Source organism: Heterocephalus glaber, unplaced genomic scaffold, assembly GCF_053883595.1.
Source record: "Heterocephalus glaber isolate CG9 unplaced genomic scaffold, H.glaber_assembly_v1.0 deba00000943, whole genome shotgun sequence".
Taxonomy (NCBI): domain Eukaryota; kingdom Metazoa; phylum Chordata; class Mammalia; order Rodentia; family Bathyergidae; genus Heterocephalus; species Heterocephalus glaber.
Genome location: NW_028258175.1, coordinates 8,026,476 through 8,052,190, shown reverse-complemented (window position 1 = coordinate 8,052,190; position 25,715 = coordinate 8,026,476). Strand labels below are relative to the sequence as shown.

At 56.1% G+C, this 25,715-nt stretch overlaps 2 protein-coding genes across 2 annotated transcripts; both read left to right on the top strand.

Moving 5' to 3' along the window:
• Positions 1–1,080: 1,080 nt before the first annotated feature.
• Tnp2 (transition protein 2) lies at positions 1,081–2,348 on the top strand. Its single transcript, XM_004855876.3, has 2 exons — positions 1,081–1,494; positions 2,180–2,348. Exons 1-2 carry the CDS (start codon positions 1,146–1,148, stop codon positions 2,194–2,196), a joined length of 366 nt encoding a protein of 121 aa, XP_004855933.1. The 5' UTR covers positions 1,081–1,145; the 3' UTR covers positions 2,197–2,348.
• Positions 2,349–8,516: 6,168 nt separating this feature from the next.
• Socs1 (suppressor of cytokine signaling 1) lies at positions 8,517–11,332 on the top strand. Its single transcript, XM_087209127.1, is given in 4 exon segments — positions 8,517–9,358; positions 9,946–10,662; positions 10,664–10,741; positions 10,743–11,332. Coding segments are annotated over 4 exon segments (1,101 nt in total). The 5' UTR covers positions 8,517–9,220; the 3' UTR covers positions 10,911–11,332.
• The last annotated feature ends 14,383 nt before the right edge of the window (positions 11,333–25,715 follow it).

Below are 25,715 nucleotides of genomic sequence, written 5' to 3'. Positions count from 1 at the left end.
TGAGCAGGAAGGGTGATTTCCACCGTCAGCCACTTGACACATTTATTAAGAAACAGACCTGTATAAAAGCTGATGTGACAAGGGTGCATGACGACAGGCAAAGCTACGTTTGGGCAGCAAAGTGAGAAGTGGGCTTGGCTTCCGGGAGGCCAGGGGGAGCCATGGAGACAGGGACCCCAGGGGTATACGAGGGGCTGAGGCCTATGCCAAGGATGTGGGTGGCTCTGGCTGGACTCCCCGAAGACCAAGTTGGGTGAACGGCCCCAGGTTCCAGCAAAAGGCCAGGCTTTCCTGAAGTGCTGGGGTGTCTGAGCAGGGTTGGCAGGAACAGGAGCTGAACTGCACAGCGAGGCTTCCTGAGAAGGGACAGTGGAGTGAGGCAGAGGGACTCGGGGCCTCCTGGGAACTGGCAGGATCATGGGTTAAGAAGAATGCCGGAGAGAAGGAAAGATGCCCCTTGGCCATACAAGGAAACCAAGCCTTGGGAACCTTGATGACCCAACCTAGATCAGGCATCAGTGCAAGCGGGGGCTTGAGCCTGCCTCTGAGCACCTAGGCTTGAATCTTGCTGGATGCACATCAGCCATGCAGTTTCTTGTGTCATCCAGCTGATAGGCCGGCCAGCCAGCTCCTCGCCCGGTCATCACCCACCTGGGTGGGCACTAGGCGTCCAACTCCACCCACCACCCACTGAGGTCCCTGATGGAAAAGGACAGGAGCAGACAATGCTGTAGGTGGCATCTACTGGGCTCTGACTCTGAGACGGGCCTGAGTGACTGCTTGACTAGATTCTTTCCATTAGTTCTTTCAGTGTTCCGTGAGGTGGCTAATGGGCTTGGAGGGGTGAGTGCTGAGGGCTGGGAATAAGGAAGGGGCCGACATGGGCCATGGACTTGGCTGCCTCGGACCCAGGGGCCTCTGTGCTTAACCGGCAGGTGGGACAACCCCAGAGTGCCCCTGAAAGCTGCCCCACCCTGGGGCTGAGGGCAAAGGGCGGGGGCTTTGTGCCTACCCGTCACCTCTGTCGCCCTCTGTGGCCTGTGCCATCACAGTCAGCCTGACCATATAAAGGGGCGCTGCGGGGCCCCGGTAGAGCTGGGCAGCTGGGCAGGCGGCCCCCAGGAGTGGCCTCCAAGGGTACCGAGATGCGGAGCCTCCCCACCACCCAGGCCCAGCTCCATAGCTCCTCTGAGCCTCAGAGCCACACCTGCAACCAGGGCACCTGCAGCCACCGACGCCAGGGCTGCAGTCAGAGTCCGCCCAGCCACCACAGCCCACCTGGCTCCCGGAGCCGAAGCCGGAGCCCCAGCCCCGGCCCCAGTCCACCCCCACGGCCCCACAGATGGCCCATGCACTCCCGCCATGGCCGCACGGGGCCCGGCCCCCACCACAAGGGCTCCATTAACAGGAAGAAGACCTTGGCAGGGAAGGTAAACAAGAGAAAGGTGACCAAGAGGAGCAAGCGGGGACACGGATCAAAGAGGCGGAGCTCAGGTGCTGTTCCAGAGGGTGGGGAGGTTCTGGGCCCCGAGGAAGGGGGAGCAGCCCAGCTGGAGCTTGGAGGCGGTGAGGTGCAGGCCAGTAACAGAGGAACCACAGGCTAGGATGGAGAGAGGCAGTGGCGGGGTGGATGTCCAACACACTGATGCCCTGGGTCTTTGGATACATGGGATGGGCTGCCTGGGAGACAGAGGCTGGTGGGTCAATATTCATTAGAAGTTGGTTAGTAGATGGCTGAGTAATGAAAGGGATGGACAATGCACTGGTTGAATAACAGGAAAGCTGCATGGATGCAATTCACTGTATGGATGTGAGACGCAGGGATAAATGGGTTGAACTGATGCATGGGTCAGCCAGGCAACTGGTTGGTTAGATGGTTGAATGAACTGAATGGAAGACCTAGTACAGTAGGATGGGAGAGAACAGAATGTTGGATGGATGGAAGAATGAGTGAACTAATGAATGGGTGTAGGAAAAGTGAAAGTATAATGGATGGATTCACATGTCAAAGAGACCTTGACAGTCTAAGCTCAAAACGACCTTGATAGTCTAAGCACTACGTATCTATGTCCATGCTCAATTACAAGTGAGCAGTTAAGATTTAAAGCATGGAGTTCAGTGACATCAGGAAGTTCAGTGACATCTTAGCTATTAAAGGGCCCTTTCCCATTCCCTCTAGGGCAAAGACACAACTGAGGAGTCAGCACTTTCTGGCTTGTTCCTGTGTCATTTTCACCCAAAGGAGAAATGCCATCACGTGTGGGATGCCAGGATAAAGTCCATCTTTTTGCAGGAACATGCTACCATGGTGATTTCTGTGCAACAGTGATTAAACTTGTACCCTAGAAGACTGTTCTTGAGCTAGCATTTCAATTTCCCTCATAAAAGTGTCACGTACTTTTTGTGTTGTAATTGTGTGCGATTAGATTTGGCTTGGTTTTTTTGAGACCGAGTCTCACTGTGTAATTCAGCTTGTCCTATGTAGCCCAGGCTTGGCCTTGAACTCTCCACAGTCCTCCTGGCTCAGCCTCCTGAGTGCTGGGATTACAGGTGTGCACCACTACACCTGGCTGGTGTCATATGTTTTTAGGCCTACTTTGGAAGCACAGAACAGGGAAGAGGAGACAAAGGGAGCAGGGACATCCTTGCGATGGGATCTTATGCAAGTGTTAACTCGCCAAAAAACCTCCTCACTCTCTGGGCCATGTCCCATTGTGATAAGATCACTGAAGGTAGGAGACCTCTTTTGTTGTTGTTGTTTTGGTACTGGGGATCAAACTCTCGGGACCTTGGGCTTGTTCGGCAGTTGGCGGAACCACTGAGCTAAACCCCCGGCCCATAGGAGACCTCTTAGAGACACAGTTTGTGCTTCACAGAAGGAGGCAGATGGAGTGGTCACGTGTGGTTTATGGACCCATATTTAACCCATGTTTCCCAGAAGCCAATATATGGACAAAAGTGGCATAAATATATACCCAGTCACATAGACAAAAAGCCATTCAAGTCCACTCAGACACCTATGTTTACCTGTGGACCCTGATGCACAACCACGCCCTAATGCTCACACTCACACACACACACACACACACACACACACATCAGTACTCAGCACTCACCCCCTCAAATCAAACCAGAGATTCATTCACTCGTGCTGTCTGAGGTGGAGCAGGCCTACTGGAAACCCAAATAACATGATAAATTCAGCCACTGAGAGTTTGAAGATTATGAAGGGGACTTATTTTTAAAAATTGGTCCATGTTTATAACACATAGTGATGATATTCACCATGGGGAGTTGGTACGTGCACATAATATAGCTTTATTTTTTTATCTCCTCCTTCTCCCTCCCTCTCCCTGCACCTCTTAATCCCTCCAAAAATATATTTTTGTACATGCTGGTGGTACAGAATGATCACGTTCCTTGTAGGGACTTGGCACATATGAACAACACTTCCCAATTCTGAAGGGCACCTATCTGGACTGCAGTCGAGGCCTTTACGTTAGGTGGGGTAGAGCAGGTAAAGTGAGATCTGCAAAATAATGAAACACAGCCTGGCCCGTGGGGGGACTGTCTGCCCGCCCCTTGCAGTCCAGAGGGTCACTAAGGGGACATCGTGGTCTTGGCATGGGAGGGAAGCAGTAAGGGAAGAAGGCACGGAGCCCGGTCGAGGTACGACTGAAAGGAAAAGCACCTCAACTCTGCAGCCACACAGATCCAGATCCAAGCCCCAGCTCCAGGCAGCTCTCTCGGCCTCTCTGGTCCTTACTTGTATCTCTCACTTTGTGAAGAGGACCAGGGGCCTGTGTATTTATTGTTGCATCTCTACTACTGATCACAGTGTCTGGCTTACATTAGGAGCTCAATATCTTCTGAATAAATGAAAGAAGGAGCAGCCTTTAAGGCAACAAGATACTACGTGTGTAATCATCAAATAGGCAAAAATGCAAAACGTTTGAGAATAACAAGTACTGGCAAAGACAGGTACATTGCTGAGTGTCGCTGCCAAGGCGGAGAGGTGCCAAGGCGGAGAGGTGCCCAGGCTGACAGCAGGTGACGGAGCAGTGTCTGCTAACATCTAAAGTGGGCCAGCTGTTTTTCACACATGTGCCCCGTGAGCTTGGAGAGGGAGGTTCAGGGCCATGTTGTTTCCAAGAGCACAAAACACCCTACCTGTCCAGCTATAGGGGATGACAGTATGAACTCACGGGGTCCACCGGGTGGAATCTCAACACAGTCTCAAAGGAGTGCAGTGATCTACACACGATCTCTCTGGGAGGCCAGCATATTCTGTGGGGTGAAAAGGACAGGAGGAAGCACACAGGGGAAAATCCTCCACAAGTAGCTCTATGTTCAGGGTAAAAACACTTGCTGTACCAACAGAAGAAAAGATGTAGGAGGCCACACACCAAGCTGGTGCCAGGGGTTATATGAGGAAGTAAAAAATTTTAGAGAAAAAAAGGCATGACTATCAGGGAAAGCATCTAACTCATCTTAACAAAGCTCTGTGGAATCTGGAGAGAGAGCACAGGCATGTGGAACCCAAGCCAGTCCGTGTGGGGCTGCAGGCAAGGTGGTCAGTAGGTCATCCACAGAGGGCCGTGCTGCCCCAGGCCAGGGAGAGGCCAAGCCCAGCCTCGTTCCACACCGGCCCTCAGGCCTCTCCTGCATCTCAGCCCCAGGTCTGTGGCTCTGACCCTCACAGGACAATCAGGCAGGAGGATCACAGGTTTAAGCCCAGCCTTGTCAACTTTGCGACTTGGTGAGGCTTGGTCTCAAAAATTTAGTTTTAAAGGGTTGATACAAATCATAAAAAGAGCTAGAGATGTAGTTCAGTGTGAAGGCCATGAGTTCAATCCTCAGCACCAAAAACAAAGCAGAGCACCCTCTCCTGGTGCACTCTGCCCTTCTGAGAGCCCCACTTACTCCCTAGGACTGGACCAGGCTCACCTCCGCCAGCTGGGACAGGCACCACTTCCGGTGCGTGCAGACCTGGGTTGGCCTGTGCCCCCGCTCAGAGGCTGCTGCCCTGGGAGCCATCCCACCCCACCTCCGAATAGCCCCTGCCTGCTAACACGGAACAGGGACAGGAGTGAGGGCGGAGCTCTGGGAAGACTCCTCCTGCCTCCCTTCGCTTTGGAGCCGTTAACATCAGTGACTGCTCTCTGGAGGTCAGTGATGGTAACACCGGCAACCGTAATCCGCGACTTCGTTTTTCCTTCCTTCCCTGGTCATGGGGGCTAGGAATGTCCTCATGTGTCCCCAGGAATGTGCCACTTTGAAGCTGGCCACAGGCTAGTGTCAGCACTCCCTGGCCCTTCAGACTTTCTCCATGGACTTGGGTGCCAATAGGCTGCACTCCCCGCTCTCACACTCCTCCTCACTGTGGGGACAGGAGGGATAAGGGTCCACCTGATCACCTGGCACAGGCCTTCAGGCCAGGTGTACTGGGCCGCAGGACCCCCACTAAACCCCTCACCCACCAGCTCCCCATCCGGTGAGCGGCAACACATAATTTCCCCCTCACAGCACCAGGGAAAGATGAAATAAGCTCAGTAGTAAAACACTGTTGTCTGGCCCGGAGTAGGGCTCAACAATGGGGATTCCTGCTCTGGGTGCCCAGGAGTGACATCCAGCCCCCGGGCTCGGGCCAGGTCTCCCAGCAGCCTCTCCCAAGCCCTGAGGGCTGTCTCTGCAACCACTTCAGGCCCTTGTGCGGGGACACCCAGGGGACAGGCACAGCTGTGAGGCGTGCCCACCAGCAATGGCTGTCCCACGCCCTCAGCCCCAAATCTGATCCCTTCCCACCAGTCCACAGTCCAGGGCCCTCCTTCACGGACCAGGCCCTGCCACCTCATAGCTCACCTGCCCCAAACTCACCCCTTTCTCTCCACACCCACTACACCCATCTCCTTTGGGACCCCCAAGCCTGCTGATCAACTCCGCCACAGCGGCTCCCCACCTGGGTCCTTCTTTCTCTTTTAGAAAGACCGCAATGCCAAGTCATTGCCTCTAATACCCTTCTTCCCCGCCTGCTTACCCAACCCCCAAACACCCAGCCGCTCCCATTCTGCCTGTTAATTAATTCCCGCAGGTACTCAACATGATCTAAAATGATCCCATACATTCATTATCTCCCCGGGCCCTGCTTGAATACTCCCGAGTCTCGAGTCCCTGGACACAGCAGCCACTCAATAAATGACCCCGTCTCGAAGATGAGGACACTGAGGCACTGAGGAGCTAAGAGGCTTGCCCCAGGCCACACACTTTAGAAGTGACATAGTTATACCCAGACCAGCAAAAACAGAACTCTCACCCTGAGCTGGAGGCTCAGGCTCCCAGGTGCAAGGTCAAGGATGTGCAGGAACCTGGCAGGCCTCAGGGTTACCAGAAAAGGAGGGCCCAAGAGTCCCGAGGCACAGAGGACCTTCAGAATGATGTCCCAGAGGAGGGCTGCTTTCCCAGCAGGAGGTCACTAAGCTGGAAAGAGAAACTGAAAACCTGAGCTCCCAAAGCAGGGAGGATCTCTGCTCCTCCAGAGGCCAGCCTGGCCTCTCATTGCCTGGCTACCAGGGCCGGCCAGGGCAGGGAGGACTGTCTCACATGGGAGCTCATCTCCTTGTGACCCTCACTCGTGCCAGTCACTCTATGCCTGGGGTCCGCACACCCTGCTGCTCTGTGAGGTCCAAAACGTCCAGAGTCCATCGTGCAGATAAAACCACTGCGACCCAGAGAGGGTGAGCCACACGAGCAAACTCGCACAGCTGGGTGGCATCAGGCCTGGAGGCAGAATCTGGGTCAGTCTTGCCGTGGAATCTGAGCCCGAAGAGCGTCCCGCTGCCAGGCTCCCTGTGAGGCCAGCACCCAGCCGGCCAGGGTAGGCAGGCAGCAGACACACACTTCTTTTCCCATTCTGGCACCTGGACTTGGTTTCATTTTGAACTCAGGACACCAGAAAACGAAACCCAAAGCAGTGTAACTGTCACTAGGGCTTATGAAGAGAACCAGCACCCAGGGACTTGAGCCTGACTCCCCATGGATTTTGCAACCTAGTTGGGGGGAAGGATGGGCCAAGGCCACTGAACAGGCGAGGAAACTGAGACTCAGAACTGCCCAGGGTCATGAAGAAGACGACAGAGGCCCTGATGCAAGATCTGGAGCCGCCCCGGGCTTATTCACAAGAGGGAAGCAGAGGCCTGTCTTGCCTCTTCACCAGGCCAGCCCAGGACACAGAGGGATCTTTTGACCTAAGACACACCAGGACAGAGACCACCAGAGGTGGAGTCTAGGGCAGGGTTTCCAGCAGCATGGATGAGGACATGAGCCCCAGCTTTGCCCCTTCTGAACAGTGTGCCCTTGAGCAAGTGACTCTGCCTCTGGGTCTTAGTTTCCACATATTTAAAATGGGTAGGATGGATTCCTGTGCCAAATCAATGATGTGGACCGTGAAGCATTCAGTATGATGTCAGCCTGGGATAACAGTAAATGAAAGGAAGGTGGGGGTCCTTGGGGATGGTCAGAAAGGGGGGTGAAAGAAGGAAGCCCCGGTCTGGGGGAGAGAAGGCAGCTCTCCCGAGTGGCCACTGAGGCTGCCAATGGCGGGTATGAGTAGTATCAGAATCACCAGGTATATTTACAGGGCTCCCTCTAGGCCTGCCAGGGAGCAGTGCTGGGAGGGTGAAAATCCTATTGGAGCCAGCCCAACCTGATCATGCCCTCCAGGCTGGGACTGCTCACCCTAGCACCGGAGAAGGGTGCTACCCTCCACCGCCAGTAGGCTCCCTTCCTCCTCCTCTGCTGAGCCCTCTCTGGCCCATGCTCCTTGGGCTAGGGCTTCTAAAGTGAACCCAAGGGACAAACCCGGGTGTCTGGCTCTAACATGCTGTCACACAAACAGGCACCCAGGGATGCTCACATATCACACACTGGGGCAGTTATATGAACCAGACCCGTCCTCACTGAACACCCGCACAAACTATGCAGGAGAGAACTATTATTATCCTGGTTCACAGATGCAGAAATCAAGGGAGACAGGGTACTTCCACGCTCAAGGTCACAAGCTGTAAAGGGGCAGGGCTAGAAGTGGATCTGGGTTCAAAGTCTGGCTTTTAATCAGGATTGCACTTTATGTTTTACCTTTACCCAACAAGCCCCCTCCCCCATCCCAGCAGGGGCTCAATCAACCTCTGTGGAATGGCTGCAGCCTCCGACCCCTGGTTCCTGCACAGCTCTGCACCTCTTCTCTCACCCTTTGTAGGAGGTCAGGCCCAGGGTGGCCACAGCAGTTTAAGGAGCAGTTGCAGTCCCAAGCCAGGCTACTTCTAGGCCACCGGCCTCTGCTCAGGGCTCAGGAGGAAAGTAGGGCAGTCTGGGGACAGGGGTACAGAGAGCAGGGCAGTCCCAAGGAGCCATTTGGGCTGCAGCCTGAGAGCTGTCTGTAGAGGGCAGTGTGAGCCAGTGTGAGGCCAGTCACCGACCCACAGTATCTTTCACGTGCCCCCTCCTGACTCCGGGGGCCCCCCACCGGCTTCATTCAAAAATATTGGTACCAGCCAGGCACCTATTCCACGGCTTTCGACCAGGAAAGAATCACTAAGCCACAATTGCATAAATAGTAGTTCCGACCAGCCCTTCTATCACAAGCCCAAAGTGTGTGTGGGTAGGGACCAAGGGAGGACTTATGAAGGGCAGACGCTGGATAGAGCAGTTGAAGGGGGCATCTAAAAGGCTGGGGGGGGGGTGTGTGTCCCAGGATCACTACCTCTGAGAATGGAGCATATTTTACTGGGCTCATTTGGAGGTACCCAACTCTCCTCTCCCCAAAATAAAAATGGGGAGGGCAGGAACCAGGTCCCAATCAGCGGGGCACTGCAAATTGCAGCCCGTCCCTAGCCTCAGTTTCTCCAGCTGTCTCCAAGTGGGAGCACCGAGAAGGGTGAGTAGGGCCGCTGGGGCCCTTGCGTGGCCGCGCCCCGTTTCCGAGGAACTGGGCTAGGAGTCAGGCGCCCCTCCCGCACTGCTGAAGGGTTCCTTTGAAGCCTGTGGTCTGGCCACCGCTTCCTGGGAAATCTAAGCCAAGACCAGGCGCAGCGGCCAGCCAGGAGGGGCGCGGGGACTACGGGGGCGTCCGGGGCTCAGACCTGCGGGGCCCGGAGCGGGGGCCTTCAGGCCTTCGACTCTGCAGCGGGGAAAGCCGGGCGGGGGCTTACGGGAAGACCTCCGGATGCTTCCTGGAAGGATCGGCTGCAGGGGAGTGGAGGACGGAGCTGAGCCCGAGGCAGGCAGGCCTGCACCTGGAGGGGAGGAGTGTCAGCGCCGGTGCATTTCTGAAGGGCCAGGCTGCAGGACTCAGGAACCAGAGGTAGTGGGGGCAAAAGGGAGGGCGCCGGGTCCGAAGAGGGAGTCTGAGGAAAGGCTAGGAGATCCCGGGGTGGAACAGTGCCTCTGGGCGGAGGGACGCTACGAAAGGTGCGCGGCGAGGTGGGGACAGAGGGCCTCTCCCGGGAGGGTCCTGAGCAGCGTGGAACAGGGATGGGAGTTGCAAGTCTCAGGCGTCACCAAGAAAAGAGAAACCGAAAAAAAAAACGGGCTTCGGGCGGGGCTCCGTAGGGGCCACGTCCCCAAGCCTGTTTAAAAGGCTGGTGCAGGGGCGGTCACCAGCAGAGAGCTGCGGCAGTGGCAGCGGCACGGCTCCCGTCCCTGGAGCATGTGCGAGAGCCGCCTCTGAGCCCTCTGCCGCCCCGCCGCCAGGTGAGCAGGCAGCGGGCACGGAGCGGGAGGGAGGGAGAAGGGACGTAAAGGGAAGGGCTGCGGGAGCTGTCCAGGCTGGGGGCCGGCCGTGGGGTCGCAGCCGCCACGCCCCTGGCCCCAGTCAGCCGCATCTGGGGCGAGCCCCCCCAACCCCGCGCGGGTCCCCCGCAACGCGGCCTCTCGCCTGCCTTTGCCCAGATCGTCCGGATCATGCACCAAATCCCAGCCTGGCCAGCAGGCGGCGGCCGCGGGGGCGGCAAGCGGGCAGACGGCGGAGTCCGGCGGGTTCCTGGAGTCGGGCACCTCTCCAGGCCCCCCCACGCCTCCACTCGCCTGGAAGGCTCCTCGGGCGGAGAAGCCCGTTTTCCAGAGGAGCCTACTGAGACGCTGGGGCCGCCCGGACTTGGTGCTCCGCAGGGCCGGGTCGCCCCTCTTCGGCGGCGGCGTGACCCCTCACCTGCAGCCCCACCCAGTCGCGCCGGCTCACTGCCTGTCTCATCAGCGCACCCCCGGACGCTATGGCCCACCCTTCCGGCTGGCCCCTCGTGTGGGATGGTAGCACATAACCAGGTGGCAGCCAACAATGTAATCTCCACGGCAGCAGAGCCCCGACGGCAGCCAGAGCCTTCCTCCTCGCCCTCCTCGCCCGCGGCCCCCGCGCGCCCTCGGCCCTGCCTGGCGACCCCGGGCCTGACCTCCCGAGATACACACTTCCGCTCGTTCCGCTCTCACGCGGATTACCTGCGCATCACGCGCGCGAGCGCGCTCCTCGACGCCTGCAGCTTCTACTGGGGACCCCTGAGCGTGCACGGGGCGCACGAGCAGCTGCGAGCCGAGCCCGTGGCCACCTTCCTGGTGCGCGAAAGTCGCCAGCGGAACTGCTTCTTCGCTCTCAGCGTGAAGATGGCCTCGGGCCCCCACGAGCATCCGCGTGCACTTCCAGGCCGGCCACTTCCACCTGGACGGTAGCTGCAAGAGCTTCGATTGCCTCTTAAGAGCTGCTGGAGCGCTACGTGGCGGCGCTGCGCCAGCGCCGCGTGCGCCCCCTGCAGGAGCTGTGCCGCCAGCGCATCGTGGCCACCGTGGGCCAGGAGAACCTGGTGCGCATCCATCTCAACCCCGTCCTCCGAGACCTCCTGAGCTCCTTCCCCTTCCAGATCTGACTGGCCGCACCCGCGCTCACGCAGCATTAACTGGGCGCCTTATTTTCTATTATTAATTATTATTATTTGCCTGGAATGACATGGGTACCCTCCCCATCTGGGTTGGAGGGAGTGGGTGTGGGGGGCGAGGCACCTTCCACTCTCAGCTGGAGACCAAGCGGCAGACCCCCTCCCCACCTCTTGGGGGCCACTCCCCTCCTGGTGCCCCACCCTGGGTCCCCCTGGCTGTAGCAGCTTAACTGTCTGGGGCCAGGACCTAACTCACACCTCCTACCTCTTCATGTTTACAAATACCCAGTATCTTTGCACAAACCAGGGGTTGGGGGAGGGTCTCTGGCTTTATTTTTCTGCTGTGCAGAATCCTATTTTATATTTTTTACAGTCAGTTTGGGTAATAAATTTTATTATGAAAGTTTTTTTTTTTTTTTTTTAAAGAAAAAAGGTTTCTAGAGCGTGTGCTTTGGCCAAAAGTTGTCCTGGGTTGTGAACAGGCCCAGGGAAGAGGGGTCCTCAGACTCGCATCTGGGCCGATGGAGGCGTGGGGAGCGTGTGCTGCGGCTGGGCACCGGCTCACCTCTGGGGACAGAAACCACCAGACTTCTTTTGGTCGAGTTAGGCTGTGTGTCCTGCAAGGTGGAGCTCGCAGTGGAGCGCTTCTCTGTGCCCGGCCTTCGCCTCTGCCTCCCTGCTCCAGTTTCTGTCCTCTGAGAGATACAGCACTGTGAATTCCGAGCGGGCCCCTGCCCCGCTTTTCAGAAGGGAAAACCAAGGGAGGGGTAGCGTGCTGGTGGCCGTTCCTGTGCCAGAGATAACGGTCAGGCCCTTGTGGCGGCCCTCTCAGAATCAGCTTGCAGTGGATGACAAAGGAAACTTCTTGCTTCTTTGACCACAACTTCTTCCAGGAAGAGGGCGGTGGCAGGTAGGGGCCAGGTGGGGTTTGGATGGTGTGGCAGTGACACCTGAATGCCTGCTTGCATCCCCTGTGCATGGCCGGCTCCACACCAGGCCCTCCACTGACATCACCTGAAGCCTCCCCAACAGTGGGTTCAGATGATGCTGTAGGATCCTCACGGTCCCTCTCTCACCAAAGCAAATCACATAGGGACAATGGTGCTCAAGCCAGGCACTCAAACTGCCCCTCCTAGCCCTGGCCCTGGGACCTGACCCACAGCCCTGATGGGAAACACAGCTTCCGACTCCATAGTGAATGAGTGATGCCAAAACTACTTCCTCCTGCACCGAGGGTGGGGTCAGGTGCCACCACCCCTGCCCCCCAGTGGCTCAGAACTTCACCAGCCCAAGGGCCTGCCACTGAACTTAACACCTCTGTCCTGCCTCCAGCCCTTCCCATGTGCTGTTCCTGGGCTTGGTGCAGTGTGGGTAGCATCTGACAGCAGAGGGATAGCTGTGAGAGTTGCCATTCTTAGCCGCCATGTGCACCTGCTGTTGACATGCCCTCTCTGCCGGAAGCTGCCAAGTCCACTGAACCAGAGTTCAGCTCTGCTCGGCGTCACTCTGCACTGCTCGGCACACAGCAGTGCTCTGCTCTCCCAGCTTCCAAGTGGTCTCCAAGCCACCCACTGCATCCTCCCTTCGGGTTTCTCAGGCCTTTCTGAAGATCTCAAGACTCAGAGAGGGCACCTCCCAAGTCATGCCAGGCCAAGTCTGTGGTGACAGGGCTTCCCCGGCCCAAAGGCTACACTGACCCTTCCCTGTCCCAACTCGGCCTTTGGGTCCTGTCTTTTCCTCCCCTGGAAGAGGTTAACTACCCCCACCCCAAGTGATGTTAATTCGAGGTGGGTGTCCTCTAAGTGGGATGGGCCTGCTCTGCTTCATGATTCTCGCTTTGCTGCTGTCTGAAAAGAATGCTTTTTTTTCTTCTTTTCCGGAGTCTCACTAAGTTGCCCAGGCTGGGCTCAAATCCTGGGCTTTTAATCCTCCTGCCTTAGCCTCTGGAGTGCTGGGAGTACAGGTGTGCATCACCACACCCTGCAGAAATGCCATGTACTGAGCACCTAGCAGGTGCTGACAGTTGGCCCAGGTTGCATGGTGAGAGAACTGAGGCTCGGGAAGGTGAAGGGACAACCCCGTTTCAGAGTGAGGGCACAGTGCCAGGGTTAGAACACAGGTGCCTTGGTTGCCCAAGGCCTTGATCTTACTACACACCAGGGTGCTCAAGGGCTTACAGGTTTATGCTTTGTTCCCTTTGTTTCCTAGGCTGCCCTGGAAAGTATTCACAGAGCCGCAGAACCTGTTGGGGCTCAGCGCTGCTCTCAGCTTGCCTTTCCCCCAGGCAGTGGGGCTTGTACCTTACCTGCAAGGCTGCATTAAAGTCCTTAAAGTCTCTCCAGCCTGGGAGAGTGGCCAGGGCTGCTTGGTCAGAAAGGACCCTGGCAAAGGGCCTTGGGGCAGCCAGAGGGGCCATGGATGCAAGTGAGGATGAGCCAGATAGCTGATCCCAAGCAAGTGCAGGGACATTCAATGGCTGGCCCTGCCTGGGAACCTGCAGGGACCTGCATTGTGAGGTAACACCCGCTCCTGAACCTGTGCAGCAGGAGGGGCTGGCAGAGGCAAATGAGGAGAGGAGGAGCAAAGCCTCCATAGGTCAGTCTTGGAGGCCCTTGCCTACCGACTTTTCACTCTAGTACAGGAGCAGAAGGAGCTGGGACCCAGCACCTGGCTTTGAGCTCTGGCTCAGGCAGCTGTGTGATGGGAGTGGCTTCATTTATGGAACAGGATAAGAGCCAATTCGTACTCATTCTGGCCTGCTGCAGCAAGGTCATGGGGATTGAACAAGTGCAAAAAAATATATCACCACCCCAAATTAGGAACTATAATAATAATTATTTTGCAACATGGCAAATACCCAGATCTGTTCAAATCAGCATAGCCATGGAGTCAGACAGACACAGTCAATTCTGAGGTCACCACTTGCCAATAATAGCAGGGGCTACCAGCTCCGTCTTGTCAGATGCGCAACAGATGCCAGGCATTATTCAGTCATTCACACATTAATATCTCATTTAATCCCCTCACAAGAACAGTATGGAACAAGAATAATCATTACTACCCTCACTTTGCAGAATAAATGCAGCCTCATTTGTAGGCGTTTCTTCATGCTGAACTCTAAGCTGAGCTAATCAGACATCACTGGAACCCCGCTTTTATGATTTCTTGCCAGATCTTTCCCAGTTCGAGCCATTCTGTTATTCAGTTAGTGTTTTCCTTCTAGTCAAGTTGCTTGGTTGCCTTAAGCCAATATTGTATCAGGGGAAAGGTATCTTGACCACATGTGGCAAGCCAGAGTCACCTGCCACACTGTGCGGCCCTAATGCCATAGGAGCCGGACAGTGGCAGTGAGTTCGGGGTAGGTCTCGGAGGCTGCAGTGCTCTCAGCAGAAGACACTGTCCACGTTTGGTGGAGAGAGAGACGAGAGGAGCAGAAAGAGAGAGGGGGATATTAACAAGTGTCGGAGAAAACGCCGTGGCACCGATGTGAGATGTGGCCCGCAGAGATAACATGGTGGTGAAAATGGGAAGTCAAGCTTTTGTGGAGGGGAGAAGGGGCCTTGATGCTTATGAAAATGTCCTCTCTTGGGCAGGGGATTTAGCTCAGTGGTTCTGCCACCTGCTCCGCAAGCACAAGGACCTGAGTTCGATCCCTGGTACCAAAAAAAAAGAATGTCCTCTCTCTCCACCTAAAACCATGACTGAGACCCTCCAGGGTGCCCATCCCATGATGGAGAAAGACAGCCCTGCATGGCTGCCAGCAAGACGCCCCTTCCCTGACTCTGAGCCTCAGTTTCCCCACGTGTGAGCTACACCCAGAGCTCACAGGGCAGAGGACTAAGGGAAGTGACTATAAACTGCTAGGCAAAGGGTAAATGCTCAGCAAAAGCCATGTTCCCGGGGCCAGCTTGCCCTGTGACCCGTCTCCACCTTAGGGCACTAAAAATGAAACCCAGCCCCGGCACCTCTGTGCCATTTGCCTCGCCTTTGCCAAGTCTTCCCCTTCAAGCCTGGTGACAGGAAGCACCATAGTTCCCAGAAAGTGGTTCAAAATGAAACAGCCTCTGCCAAGGGTCCAGCGGGGAGGGGCTGGCAGGGCAGTGGGACCGGGGAGGAGCAGCCCCAGCGCTGCATTAGAGATGGGAAGGCGAGGACCCTTTGCAGGCATCAGGAGAGAATCTAGGGTGATCCCAGGCTGCAGACCTAGCTGCCTAACTCCCCGAAGCCATAGAGGCTCCTCTGCTGCCACTACGGGTGAGGGTGACGGGCAGGAGCCCTCGCCCCGCACTGCCCAGGTGGGCATCGCAGCTGTCTGCTTACAGACAAGGCGAGGCCAGGACAGGCAAAGGACAGCATTTCAACCAAGCCGGGTGACCCCAAGGCATTCCAGTGGCACTCAGCTGCTAGACCCTAAAAGGACCACTCACCCACGGGACCTAGGTCCCTCAACATCTGGCCACCATCCCCTTTCCAGGCCCACGCCATTCCTGTCACATTCCCCATTGCTCTCAGCATCCCCAACTTCTTTGTTTCTTTGTTTGTTTGTTTTTGGTACTGGGGATTGACCTCAGGACCTTGAGCATCCCCAACTTCTAATGATTCCCTGGGCCTCTTGAGCTTCCTGGGGGAAAAGCCTTTGATGTTTCCCTTGCTTCCTCTTCATTTGGCAAGCTCCTACTCAACCTTCAAAACCCAACTCAGCCATTGCCTTCTCTACGAAGTCCTCTTGACTTTGTCTCTGCTGGGCCCTGTTGCCTCTGTTCATACCACTGTCAAAGCTCACATGAAATTGCCAGGCTGTGCTCTGTCTCCTAGACTGTAAGCACCAGGAGGACAGGAGACCTCCTCATTAGCCTCACTTCTGCAATACAGGCACATTTCTTTAATCCCTCCACGCCTCAGTTTCCCCATTTAAGTAAAGGCTGTTAAGGGAAATAAATGCATTACTATTTGTAAAGTGCTTAGAAGTGAGCCAGTCACCAAGAAAGTCTCCAGAGAGAGGATAACAACCCCACACTGAGGGCAGCTGATGGGCCCTGTGGGAACAATGGAGGGAGGGAATGAGAGCGCGTGTGCCAGGGCAGGTGGGTGGAGAAGACACACCTTCCCCGGGCACACGTGTGTCCCCCACGCCACCCACCCACTACCACATTAGGCATAATAGTCGCCCATTCGCTTAACCATTACACTTTCCTTCTCCGTGTGTTAGGAGGCATCCACTGGCAACCTTCGGGGTTATGGCTCTGCTGCCAGAGGCAACACCAAAGTAGTGACTTAGCTTTCCTAGAAGTTGAGGGTGAGGGGCTGGGGATTTAGCTCAGTGGTTCCGCCGCCTGCCTCACAAGCGCAAGGTATGGAGTTCAATCCCCAGTACCAAAAAGAGGGTTAAAGAAGGGATTAGTAAGTCAGTGAGTGAAGAAGGAATAACCCAAGGCGCAGCTAAAATGAAGGGCAAAGGAATGAGGGACGCACTGATGGCGGAGACAGCCGACAGCCCCGAGATGCAGCCTCCTGGTGCCCGGGAGCCCCCGCGGCCCCTGTCCTGCCCCGTGGCTGGGGCTATGGGGGCCTCTCGGGGCTCCAGCCCGGTCCATGCCCCACACCTTTGACCCTGTGAACCCACGCCTGACGTCCCACGCCACCGACAAGCCTGGCACCTGCTTGCTCCAACCCTAGGAAACTGAAAGGAAAAGCTGCCCGCAGCCTTGCTCCAGCCTTCCTGCCCTCAGCTGGTTTCTTAGAAATCAGGTGCCACCGGCAGCAGCCTGGACTTCCTCCGGGGCCCCTGTCCTGGATGCTAGTGACGCCTAGTCAGAGGCCAGCGCTGGGGCTGGGTGGCCCCCCGTTTGCTTGAAGTCACGCGTTGGTCCTGCTAACGTTTGTTTCTTCAGTGCCTCCTGTGTGCCAGGTGCTGGGAACCTGAGCTGTGGGCAGAGCTTGAAGGAAGAGGAGGGAGGCCTGGGTTCAGGGTCCTTGCTGTCACCCTCAAGGAGCCCATGTGGTGACCCGGCACTCCAGTCTCTGCAGGACAGGTTTGCCTCACTGCTTCCCTGGCCAAACTGCTGCTGCTGGGGACACATGGGCCTGAATTTCCACGATACACCTGTGGGCCAGGCGCTGCTGGAGGCGCCATGTACTCAATCTCCGTTAAACTTCCTGCCATCCCAGAGGGGTAGGATTGTTCACATCCCCCTTTCTCAGATGAGGAAGTGGAGGCCCAGAGAGGTGAGGCAGCTGGCTCGGAGTCACACAGCAAAACCAAAATCAGCCTTTAGTGAAGCCCAAGGCCAGACAGAAGCATCAATAACCAAATTCAGCTTCTGGCTTTATACAAATACACACAGACACAATCCTTCCGGCTGAGCAGTCTTAGGTGAGAGGCCACGGGGCTCTGGCTTCAGTCATATTCGCTCATCTTCTGGAGTTCCTCCTAAAGAAGCCAGAAAGCCTACTTGGTGTAAGGATGGGGAACCCACTAAGTAACCAGGTCAGGAGCCTGAGTGGTGCAAAGGTGAAACCGGACGTTCATGCGGAGCCCGGCCTTGGCATTAGGAGAATCCACGGCCCAGCAGAGCACCGCTTCCGACCTCGATCCCCCTGTCGGACAGCAGCTCAGGACAGTGTCCCTGTCCACGAAAGGTTGAACCCTGGCAGCAGGCAGCACAAGGCTCACAGCCAGGGGTCTCGGGGGACATCGAGGCTTGGGACTCCTGTCCTGGGAACCAGACATGTGCTCCATAATGGACTCCTGTGGGCTTGTCATGGGGAGAATGAGCGAGAGAACTGATCATGCTTAGCATCGTCATCACTGGCATCGTAGTATTAGACAGGCATGAAAAATATGGACAGCAGCAAGAGGGCTATTTGTTCTTGAACACTTCTGTATATGTGTAAGTATGCATCACAGTATCTTCTTTAATTTTGGGGGGTGGAGCAGATTTCGAGACAGGGTCTCGCTATGGAGTCCAGGCTGGCCTTGAATTCACATCGTTCCTCCTGCCTCAGCCTCCTGAGTGCTGGGATTACAGATGTGCACCACCCCACCTGGCAACTATCTTATTTAATTCTTAAAACAATTTTACAGGTAGACGGTTAGGCTGCACCATGTGAAATTGCTGGTTTCATAAGTCAAGAACCCAAGAGAAACTTCATGATTTCGCCAAACATCGTCTTCATTTCCTACAGGAGGAAACTGAGGCCTGGAGAAGTCTGAAAGTCTTTCCTTCTCAAGAGCAGGGCACCCAGAGCAGAGCCTGGAGCCTTCTGCTTTCTCGAGGTTCAGCTTCTCCCCCCAGCTCCTCCTCTTCGCTCCCGAGTTCATGCTGGGCCCCCCACAACCATGGCCCCACCCCAGGGCTGATACTGACACCCAGATCTCTGAGAGCCAGAGACGGAGGAAGTGACTTATCCCGCAGTCACCGTGGCCACCCAGAGATGATGGCCTTCAAGATCCCGAGCGTCTGGGCTGCCCGCCTCGGCCAAAGCGGAATTCTCCCTCCTCTCTGGGTTTCTGGGGCCCAGCCAGGCAGAAACGGCAGCTGTGGTCCTGTCTGCAAACTGGTGCCTGTCAGGTGGCCCAGACGGTACAGGGAGGGAGGCCAGTGTCCGAGTCTCCAAGATTAACACAGAGGGAACTCAGGGCCAAGCTGACTGGGGGTCACTAGGGACACAGGCATGATGAGGAGGGAGTGGGTTTCTGGGTCCCCAGGTGTCCTGGGCTGGTCCAGCCCCTCCTGAGCATCCCAGGGCAGCATAAGATGCTGGTCCCTGTCACCCTGGCAATGTCACTGGTGTCCCTGCAGGGTGTGGGGCTGGAGGGCAGAGCTTTCCAGGCAGTCGGATTGAGACAGCTGGTGGCAGCTGCAGGGACAGCAGAGGAGGAAGGGGGCAGCCTGGGCTCCACAGTGAGCAGCTCGCTCGCCAGGCACAGCCGGTCTTCGGGGAAGTCACAGAGCCGGAGTTCCAGGAAGCGCTAACGCTTGTTGAAACCTCTTTCTTGTGGCTTGGTCTCGTCACATGGCTTGGTGGGGACCAATGTCAAGCAGGGCTGCAGGTCTGGGCCAACTTGCCCCACACCCCCTGCAGCTGCTACCACTCCCTGCTTTCCAGGGAGAGGTGACAAGGAGGAGTGGCCATCAGGAAGGTGGGCATTTGTCCCACACCCCATCCCAGAGCGGTGCATGTACAGACGGCTGGGCCACAAGTCCCCATCAGCAGAGGAGCCAGGGATCCCTGGGCCAGAGGGCGGCTGTGAGTGCAAAGCGCTTCCTGCTGCCCTGGCGAGTAGCAGGTGTGAGGCACCAGAAGTTCTCTACACTTTCTGTGCAGGCCGGGAATGTGGCTTTCAGCATTTAAGAACAGGCTGTCCTTTTTTTCTTTCTCTCTCTCTTCAGCACTAGAGACTGAAACTAGAGCCTTCCCACTGAGAACATCCTTGGTCCTTTTTTTTGAGACAGACTCTTACCTAGTTGCTAAATTGCCTAGGCTGGGCTTGAACTTGCAATCCTCCTGCCTCAGCCTCCTAAGTATCTGGGATTACAGGCATGTACCACTGTGCCCAGTGGTTCTTTAACCTTGATGACAAAACAAGCCTGGATCATTTTGGATCTGGATCCTTTGTGTGTCCCCCGGCATCAGGGCAGCACAGAGGGATAACTTGGGAAGCCACTAGCTCTCCAGTCTCTGCCAGCACCCTTAATAGATATGCCATGCAAATGAAAGCTGTGTCGTGTGTTGGGAGCTTGAGGACAGCTGGCTGACTGGAGAGAGGATCAGCCCTGAAATGAGGAAGGAGGAGTGAAGGGAGGCCAGGTTCATCAGGAAGATGTCCCTGTCCTCCTCCCCTGCTTGGATCCAGCTGCCAGTTGGAAGCCAGCTGTCCCCCAGTGGGTCCCACAAGACAGATCCTGCTCAGTCACCAGCTGGGCCTCACCTCTCCACGGCTTGTCCTGTCCGCAGTCCTGGAAAGAGTGAGGAAAGCTTGTAAAATGAAAGTCAGAGACCAAAACTGACAGCGGGAAAGGGCGCCAAGAAGCCAGGGGCAGCGGGGGGAGCAGGAGAAACCTTCAAGCCAATAACAGCAAAAAATTCCCAGAGAAACAGATGTTGCATCCAGAAAACAAGAACAAGATGCTCTGAAAGGAACATTCAGAGAAGACGAAGGAACTAAAATGATGATAGCAGAGACACAGACTCCCACAGAAAACACGGAAGAGTTCCCAGAGAGATAAGAAGAAGGAAAATATGAGAGAAAAGATAAACAAATGAGGAGGCAATTCCACAAAATGTAACTTCCAGCTCAAAGGAACTAAAGAGAAAATGGAGGGAAGAAATGACAGAGACTACAAACAGATTCCTACAGCCGATGGGCATAAGCTTCCATTTTGGAAAAGTGCATTAACTAGTGCATTAGTTTTGTGTAACAAATGACCCCGATTCTGACAGGCTGTAGGAGGGTGGATTCTAAAAGCTAGGTGTGGTGGTGGAGGCCTGTAATCTCAGCACTTGGGAGGCTGAGGAAGTAGGATCGCTGCAAGTTTAAGGCCAGCCTGGGCTACATAGTGAGTCTGAGGCCTGCCTGAACTACACAGTGAGACCCGGTCTCAAAAAAGAATTTTTTTTAAAAAAATAAAGTGTTCTTAGCATTTCTCTTACACCATAGCATTCCCAGGGTATGAATAGGATCGACTTTGTTCCTGTGAACAGCTTATATCTTACTGCCTTTAGTTCTCGGGCCGGTGTAAGAAGTCAGAGATCTGAGGCACAGGAAGATTCACCACACCATCGGCCCATGAAGTATGGAGGCACATGGCAGGAGACATCGGTGTCCTCTAGCGGGGAGAGGAGCCTCCAGCTGACATCTGACGCTGTAAGGTGGACCTCAGGCCCACAGCCACAGGAACATACCTTGCCAAAACCAGGAATGAACTGGGAGTGGCCTCCCCCACCCCCAACTACCTCCTCCATTTATTTGGGAACTTTGACCCTGGCTGACCCCTTGATTGTAGCCTGTGAGACCCTTTACCAAAGGTCAGAGTTGCAAAAATTGTGAGATAATACATGTGTGTGGTTTTAACCTGCTAAGTTTGTGCTTTGTCATGCAGCAGTAGAAAAGTAATGTATCCTCTTAAAACAATAGACACATGATCACACATGGTTTCTGTGGACCGGGAATTTGGAAGTTGTTGGGCGAGGTGGCTCTTGCTCAGGGTCTCTCATGAGGTCCCAGTCAAGACAGGGTCTGGGGCAGGGATGGTGGTCCACACCTGTGATCCCAGCCCTGTGGGAGGCTGAGGCAGGAGGATCTCGACTTCCAACCTACCCTGGGCAATTTAGCAACTTAGTGAGACCCTATCTCTAAATTAAAAAAAATTTAAAGCCTGGGGATGTGGCTCAGAGGTTTGATCCCCAGTACGGAAAAACAAAAACGATGCGGGCCAGGGCCACAGGCATCTGATGGTGTTCCTGGGCCAGAGGACCATCTTCCGCCGAGGCCCATGTACACAGCAACCTCAGCGCCTCACTGGGAGGGCCCAGAGCGCTGCTGTGTCCTCACGCATGGCAGCTGGCTCTCCTCGGAGCTGTGAGAGTCTGAATTCTAAGAGCCCTCACACTTTTCATAACCCAGCCTTGGAGTCGTCACGATTGTCTGCGTCCACCCTGATGTCTTCCCGGGGTGTGGCCTAGGGACGGTCCCTTGGCCTTTTTGAGCCCCAGCTCTGTCTCTGGGAAATGGGAGGGTATCTCCACCAGAAGGCTCGGAGTGGGGCTGAGACGAACCAGGCAGAGCCCCCTCGAGGGAGCCTGCTCTCAGCCATTCTCACTCCAAGACCCAGGTCTGCCGTATCCCTGGGATCTCGGGCCAGAGCGGGGGCTCTGAGGGGTCTTCGGGCCGAGTGCACCCTGACTCTGAGCCTGCCTAGCTGGGGCTGGGCCTCCCCTCAGGCTCTCTCCTTCCCCCTCAGCAAGGCCTCTGTCCACTTGGATGTCACGTCCTCCGCACACAAGGAGCCCCTGCAGAGGGCCAGCAGGAAGGCGCTGGGAGTCTGCAGAGACCTTAAAGAGGAAAGGGCTCCTCTGGGGCGGGTGCTCGGGGGAGGCCTGGCCCACAGCTCCAGGCCCACCAGGAGGGAGTCTGCTCTCTGAGCTCACACAGCCCTGCTGCAAGATGGGGTCAACACTGGTGGGCACCGGAGGGGCCCATGCTTGTTTATTCACTCAACAACCATGTATGAACAGCTACTGTGTGCCAGGCACTCTACCTGTGACTTTGGCAGTGAACAAAACAGACCAAGTCTCCTGCCCTCGAGGGCCTTGCAGTCTGGCAGGGGAGAAAACAGAAAATGATCAATAGAAATGTTGATGGAAACAAGGGCTACCGAGTAAAATCAAGCAGACAGGGGCCAGGGAGGTACCAAGTGCAGATTACTGTCTTGTGAGAAGCAGAGTGCTAAAGAAGGTGAGTGAATCACCCATTTGGACTCCAAAAGAGCCTTCAGGTAGGGAAAGGGCGGGTGCAAAGGTCCTGAGGCAGGACTGCGCTCAGCAGGTTGACAGAAAGAGGCCAGTGGCTGATGCAGCATGAGTGAGGGGGTGAGGGGCAGGAGGTGAGGCTGGGGAGGTGGGGAGCAGAACCAGGTCATCTAGACTGCGGGTCCCTGAAGGGAGCTTGGTGTTTCCTCAGGGTGAGGTGGGGCACAGGAGAGCAGCTGGGTGGCCTGAGCAAGACTGGCTTGGCACACGGGTGCTCCCAAACTGCTGGCTCTCCTTATTCCCATTGCTGTCCTCATTATTCAGCTGCTAAGGGAGCATATCGGAGACTATTTAGCAACGGAGGGATGCGAATTTTCATGACCTGACAGAGCTTTAAAAATATCTGCAAGTCGTTGTCATTAAATGTTACCTGTGCAAAGGTAGATTTGATGTCTTCATCTTACGGAAGAGCCTCCTGTGGATCGGAGAGGCTAGGAGACTTGCCTGGCATTGCAGTGAAAAAGGGCACAGGCCGACTCACCAGGTCCTGCGGTCCCCGGGTGAGATGCGGGCAGAAGGCTGGGCTGCACTCGGCCTCCAGCGTCAGGGAGGAGCAAGGCCTCCTGGCCAAGACGCAGCAGCGCGGAGGCCGGAAGCATGGTGTCGCGCCCCGCTGGCAGCAGTCGCGCCCGCTGCGTGGGTCTCCAGACCACCTGATCCACCCCGCCGTGGGGATACACTCTCCTTCCGTCTCTGTGCCCGGCATCTCTGTGGCGGCTCCTCCTGAGGCTGCCTTTGGGGCTCCCAAGGCCACCCCAGGTGTCCTACCCAGGGAAGAAGCTGCTCTCCCTTAGGACGAGGAGGCCTTCCCCAGCACAGGCGCATGCGCACACGCGCCAATGACTTCCCTCACATCTCATCCGCCAGAATTGGGTAACCTGCCCGTAGTTGAAATGGTCGCTGATGAGGGACTGGGCCTTAGCTGAGTGAAATAGTGTGGGGTGGGTATCAGGTGGATTGGAAACGCAGCCCCAACTCGAATTCGTCCTTGGAGCCATTCCCTGGGCAATGTGACTCTGGTGTTTCCCTCATCAGGAAGTTGAATCTAGGGCCCCGGGGGTGACTCAGTGGTAGAGCCTTGCCTAACATGCACAAGGCCCCAGGTTCGATCCCCAGCACTGAAGAAGAAAAAAAAAGGGAAGGAGGAGAAAAAGAATCTAAAGTTGGGTGTGGTGTGGTGGCGCATGCTGGTAATCCCAGATCTCGGGGAGGCTGAGACAGGAAGATCATAAATTCAAGGTTAATCTGGGCAATTTAGTGAGACCTTGTCTCAAAATAAAAAGAAAAAAGGGCTAGAGTGTAGCTCAGTGGCCAAGTACCTGCCTAGCAGAACGAGGCCCTGGCTTCATTTCCTGATACCAAAAAGAGAAAAGTCAAATCTGTGTCTCATCCTGAGTCTGCCTGCTGTAGCGGAGAACAGGGCAGCAGTGTGGGCAGTGAGGATGCAGTGCTATGCGGATCCTAGCATAGCCTTAGGGTGTCTTTCGGCTCCCACTGCTCCCCTGTGAGCACAGGCTGTGCTAGCCTGCTGCCCACAGGAAGGAAGCCACACGGAGCCTGGAAGATCCCTCCCAAGGCCACCGAGGCCGGCTAGGCCAGGTGACTGCAGGTGCAGGACAGGCCAGGGACGGTCACCAGGCCTGGCCCTGCAGGAGAACCACCGTGCACCCTCAGGCTCATGTGTGAGACCAAGTGCTTGGTGTTTAAGGCACTGTCAGAGCCACTAGCCGGTCACAGGGGTTGCAGTCATGACCACCTCCACAGTCAGCTCACCCACCCTCTCCACAGCCCTGCTCCGGCCAGGATGCAAGGCTCAAGGGACAGAGGTGGACCAAGGCCGTGTGCAACAAGGGAGTGAGGAGAATTGGAACCCAGTATGCAGGGCACCTGGCCTATTGCAGCTCATGGGAGAAGCCAGGGAAGCCAGGGAGCGGTCTCCTCCTGGGGAAGCAGGGAACAGCAGGGAAGCACTGCGGCAGGAAGAGGCAGAGCAGAAAGTGAAAGGGGCCAGAGCCCAGAATAGCTGCGGGTGACAGGGCGGGAGACTAGACGCTGCCAGAAAGGGAAACCTGGTGGCTCAGGGATCGCCGGGGTGCTGGGTCCCCAGGGAGGACGCTGGGCGGGGGACAGCGGGGTCTGTGTCCAGGTTCCAGGGGGAGGAGTTGGGGCCAAGGTCTGCGTGGGGGACAGAGGGGGCCTCACCCCACCTTTGGCAACACCTGGTCCGTGACACGGAGCCCAGCTGGCCACGACTGTCAGGATGCTGCCTGCCACTGGCATCCCTGTCACCCCTGTCCCAGGCTCCTGCACGGTGGCTGTGCTCACTGGCTCTGGAGCAGCCTCTCCACTGGGCTTCCATCCAGGCTCTGCCACTTGCTGGCTGTGTCACCTCAGGCCAGTCATTTCCCCTCTCAGGGCCACCATTTGTGAGCATCACTGACTTGTGTCCTGAGGGTCAGCAGGGTGAGGGTGGGTGAAACCCAGGGAACAACTCTGAGAAAACATTCAAAAAATGGGGACTTCATAGGGACACAGAGCAAAAAAGAAAACACAAAAAAATTCAAAGATCATCTTAGCTTTCATTACCCTCCATCTGCACATGCGTGTGCACACACACATACACACACACACACACACACGAGCCCACAGGCACACATGCACACACAGGAAGTCATGCCTGGCATACAGCAGGTACTCAATAAATGTTTATGGACTGGAAGAAGGGGAAGGGGGAGAGGCCTGACACGCACAGCTGTTCCGAGAAGTGGCACCCCTTTTCCCTCCGGGTATTCTCTGCTTTTATCACATCACGCATAAATTTGGTTAATTGAAAACAATTGTTTCCAGGGACAGGGAGGCAGCTCATAAACTGCAATGGTCTCTCAGCTCAGGCAGCCCCAAGACCCCCCACCCTGACCCCAGGAAGCCCCAGAGCCAGCCTCTGTGGCCCTGGGCTGAGGGTGGCAGCTCTATGGACGAGACAGTGAGGGCAGGCGACAGGAAGCTCAGCAGGACAGGCTGTTCCCTGCCGAGGACACAGAACTTGGTGTTCAGGGCTCAGACTTGCACGTAACCCCCCTCCCCAGGGGAAGTGTCTCCAGCGTCCAGGGTGGGGACCTTGGTCCTGGCCAGGCAATCTTGCGGTGGCTCCTCTGATCTCTACGAGGAACTCCGCCCGCCTGCTTTCCAGGAAAGCTTCCTGCCTCTGGGGGCAGATGGCTCACAGCTCAGGCTGGGTGGGCCGAGGGGCTTGGTCCGCTTTGG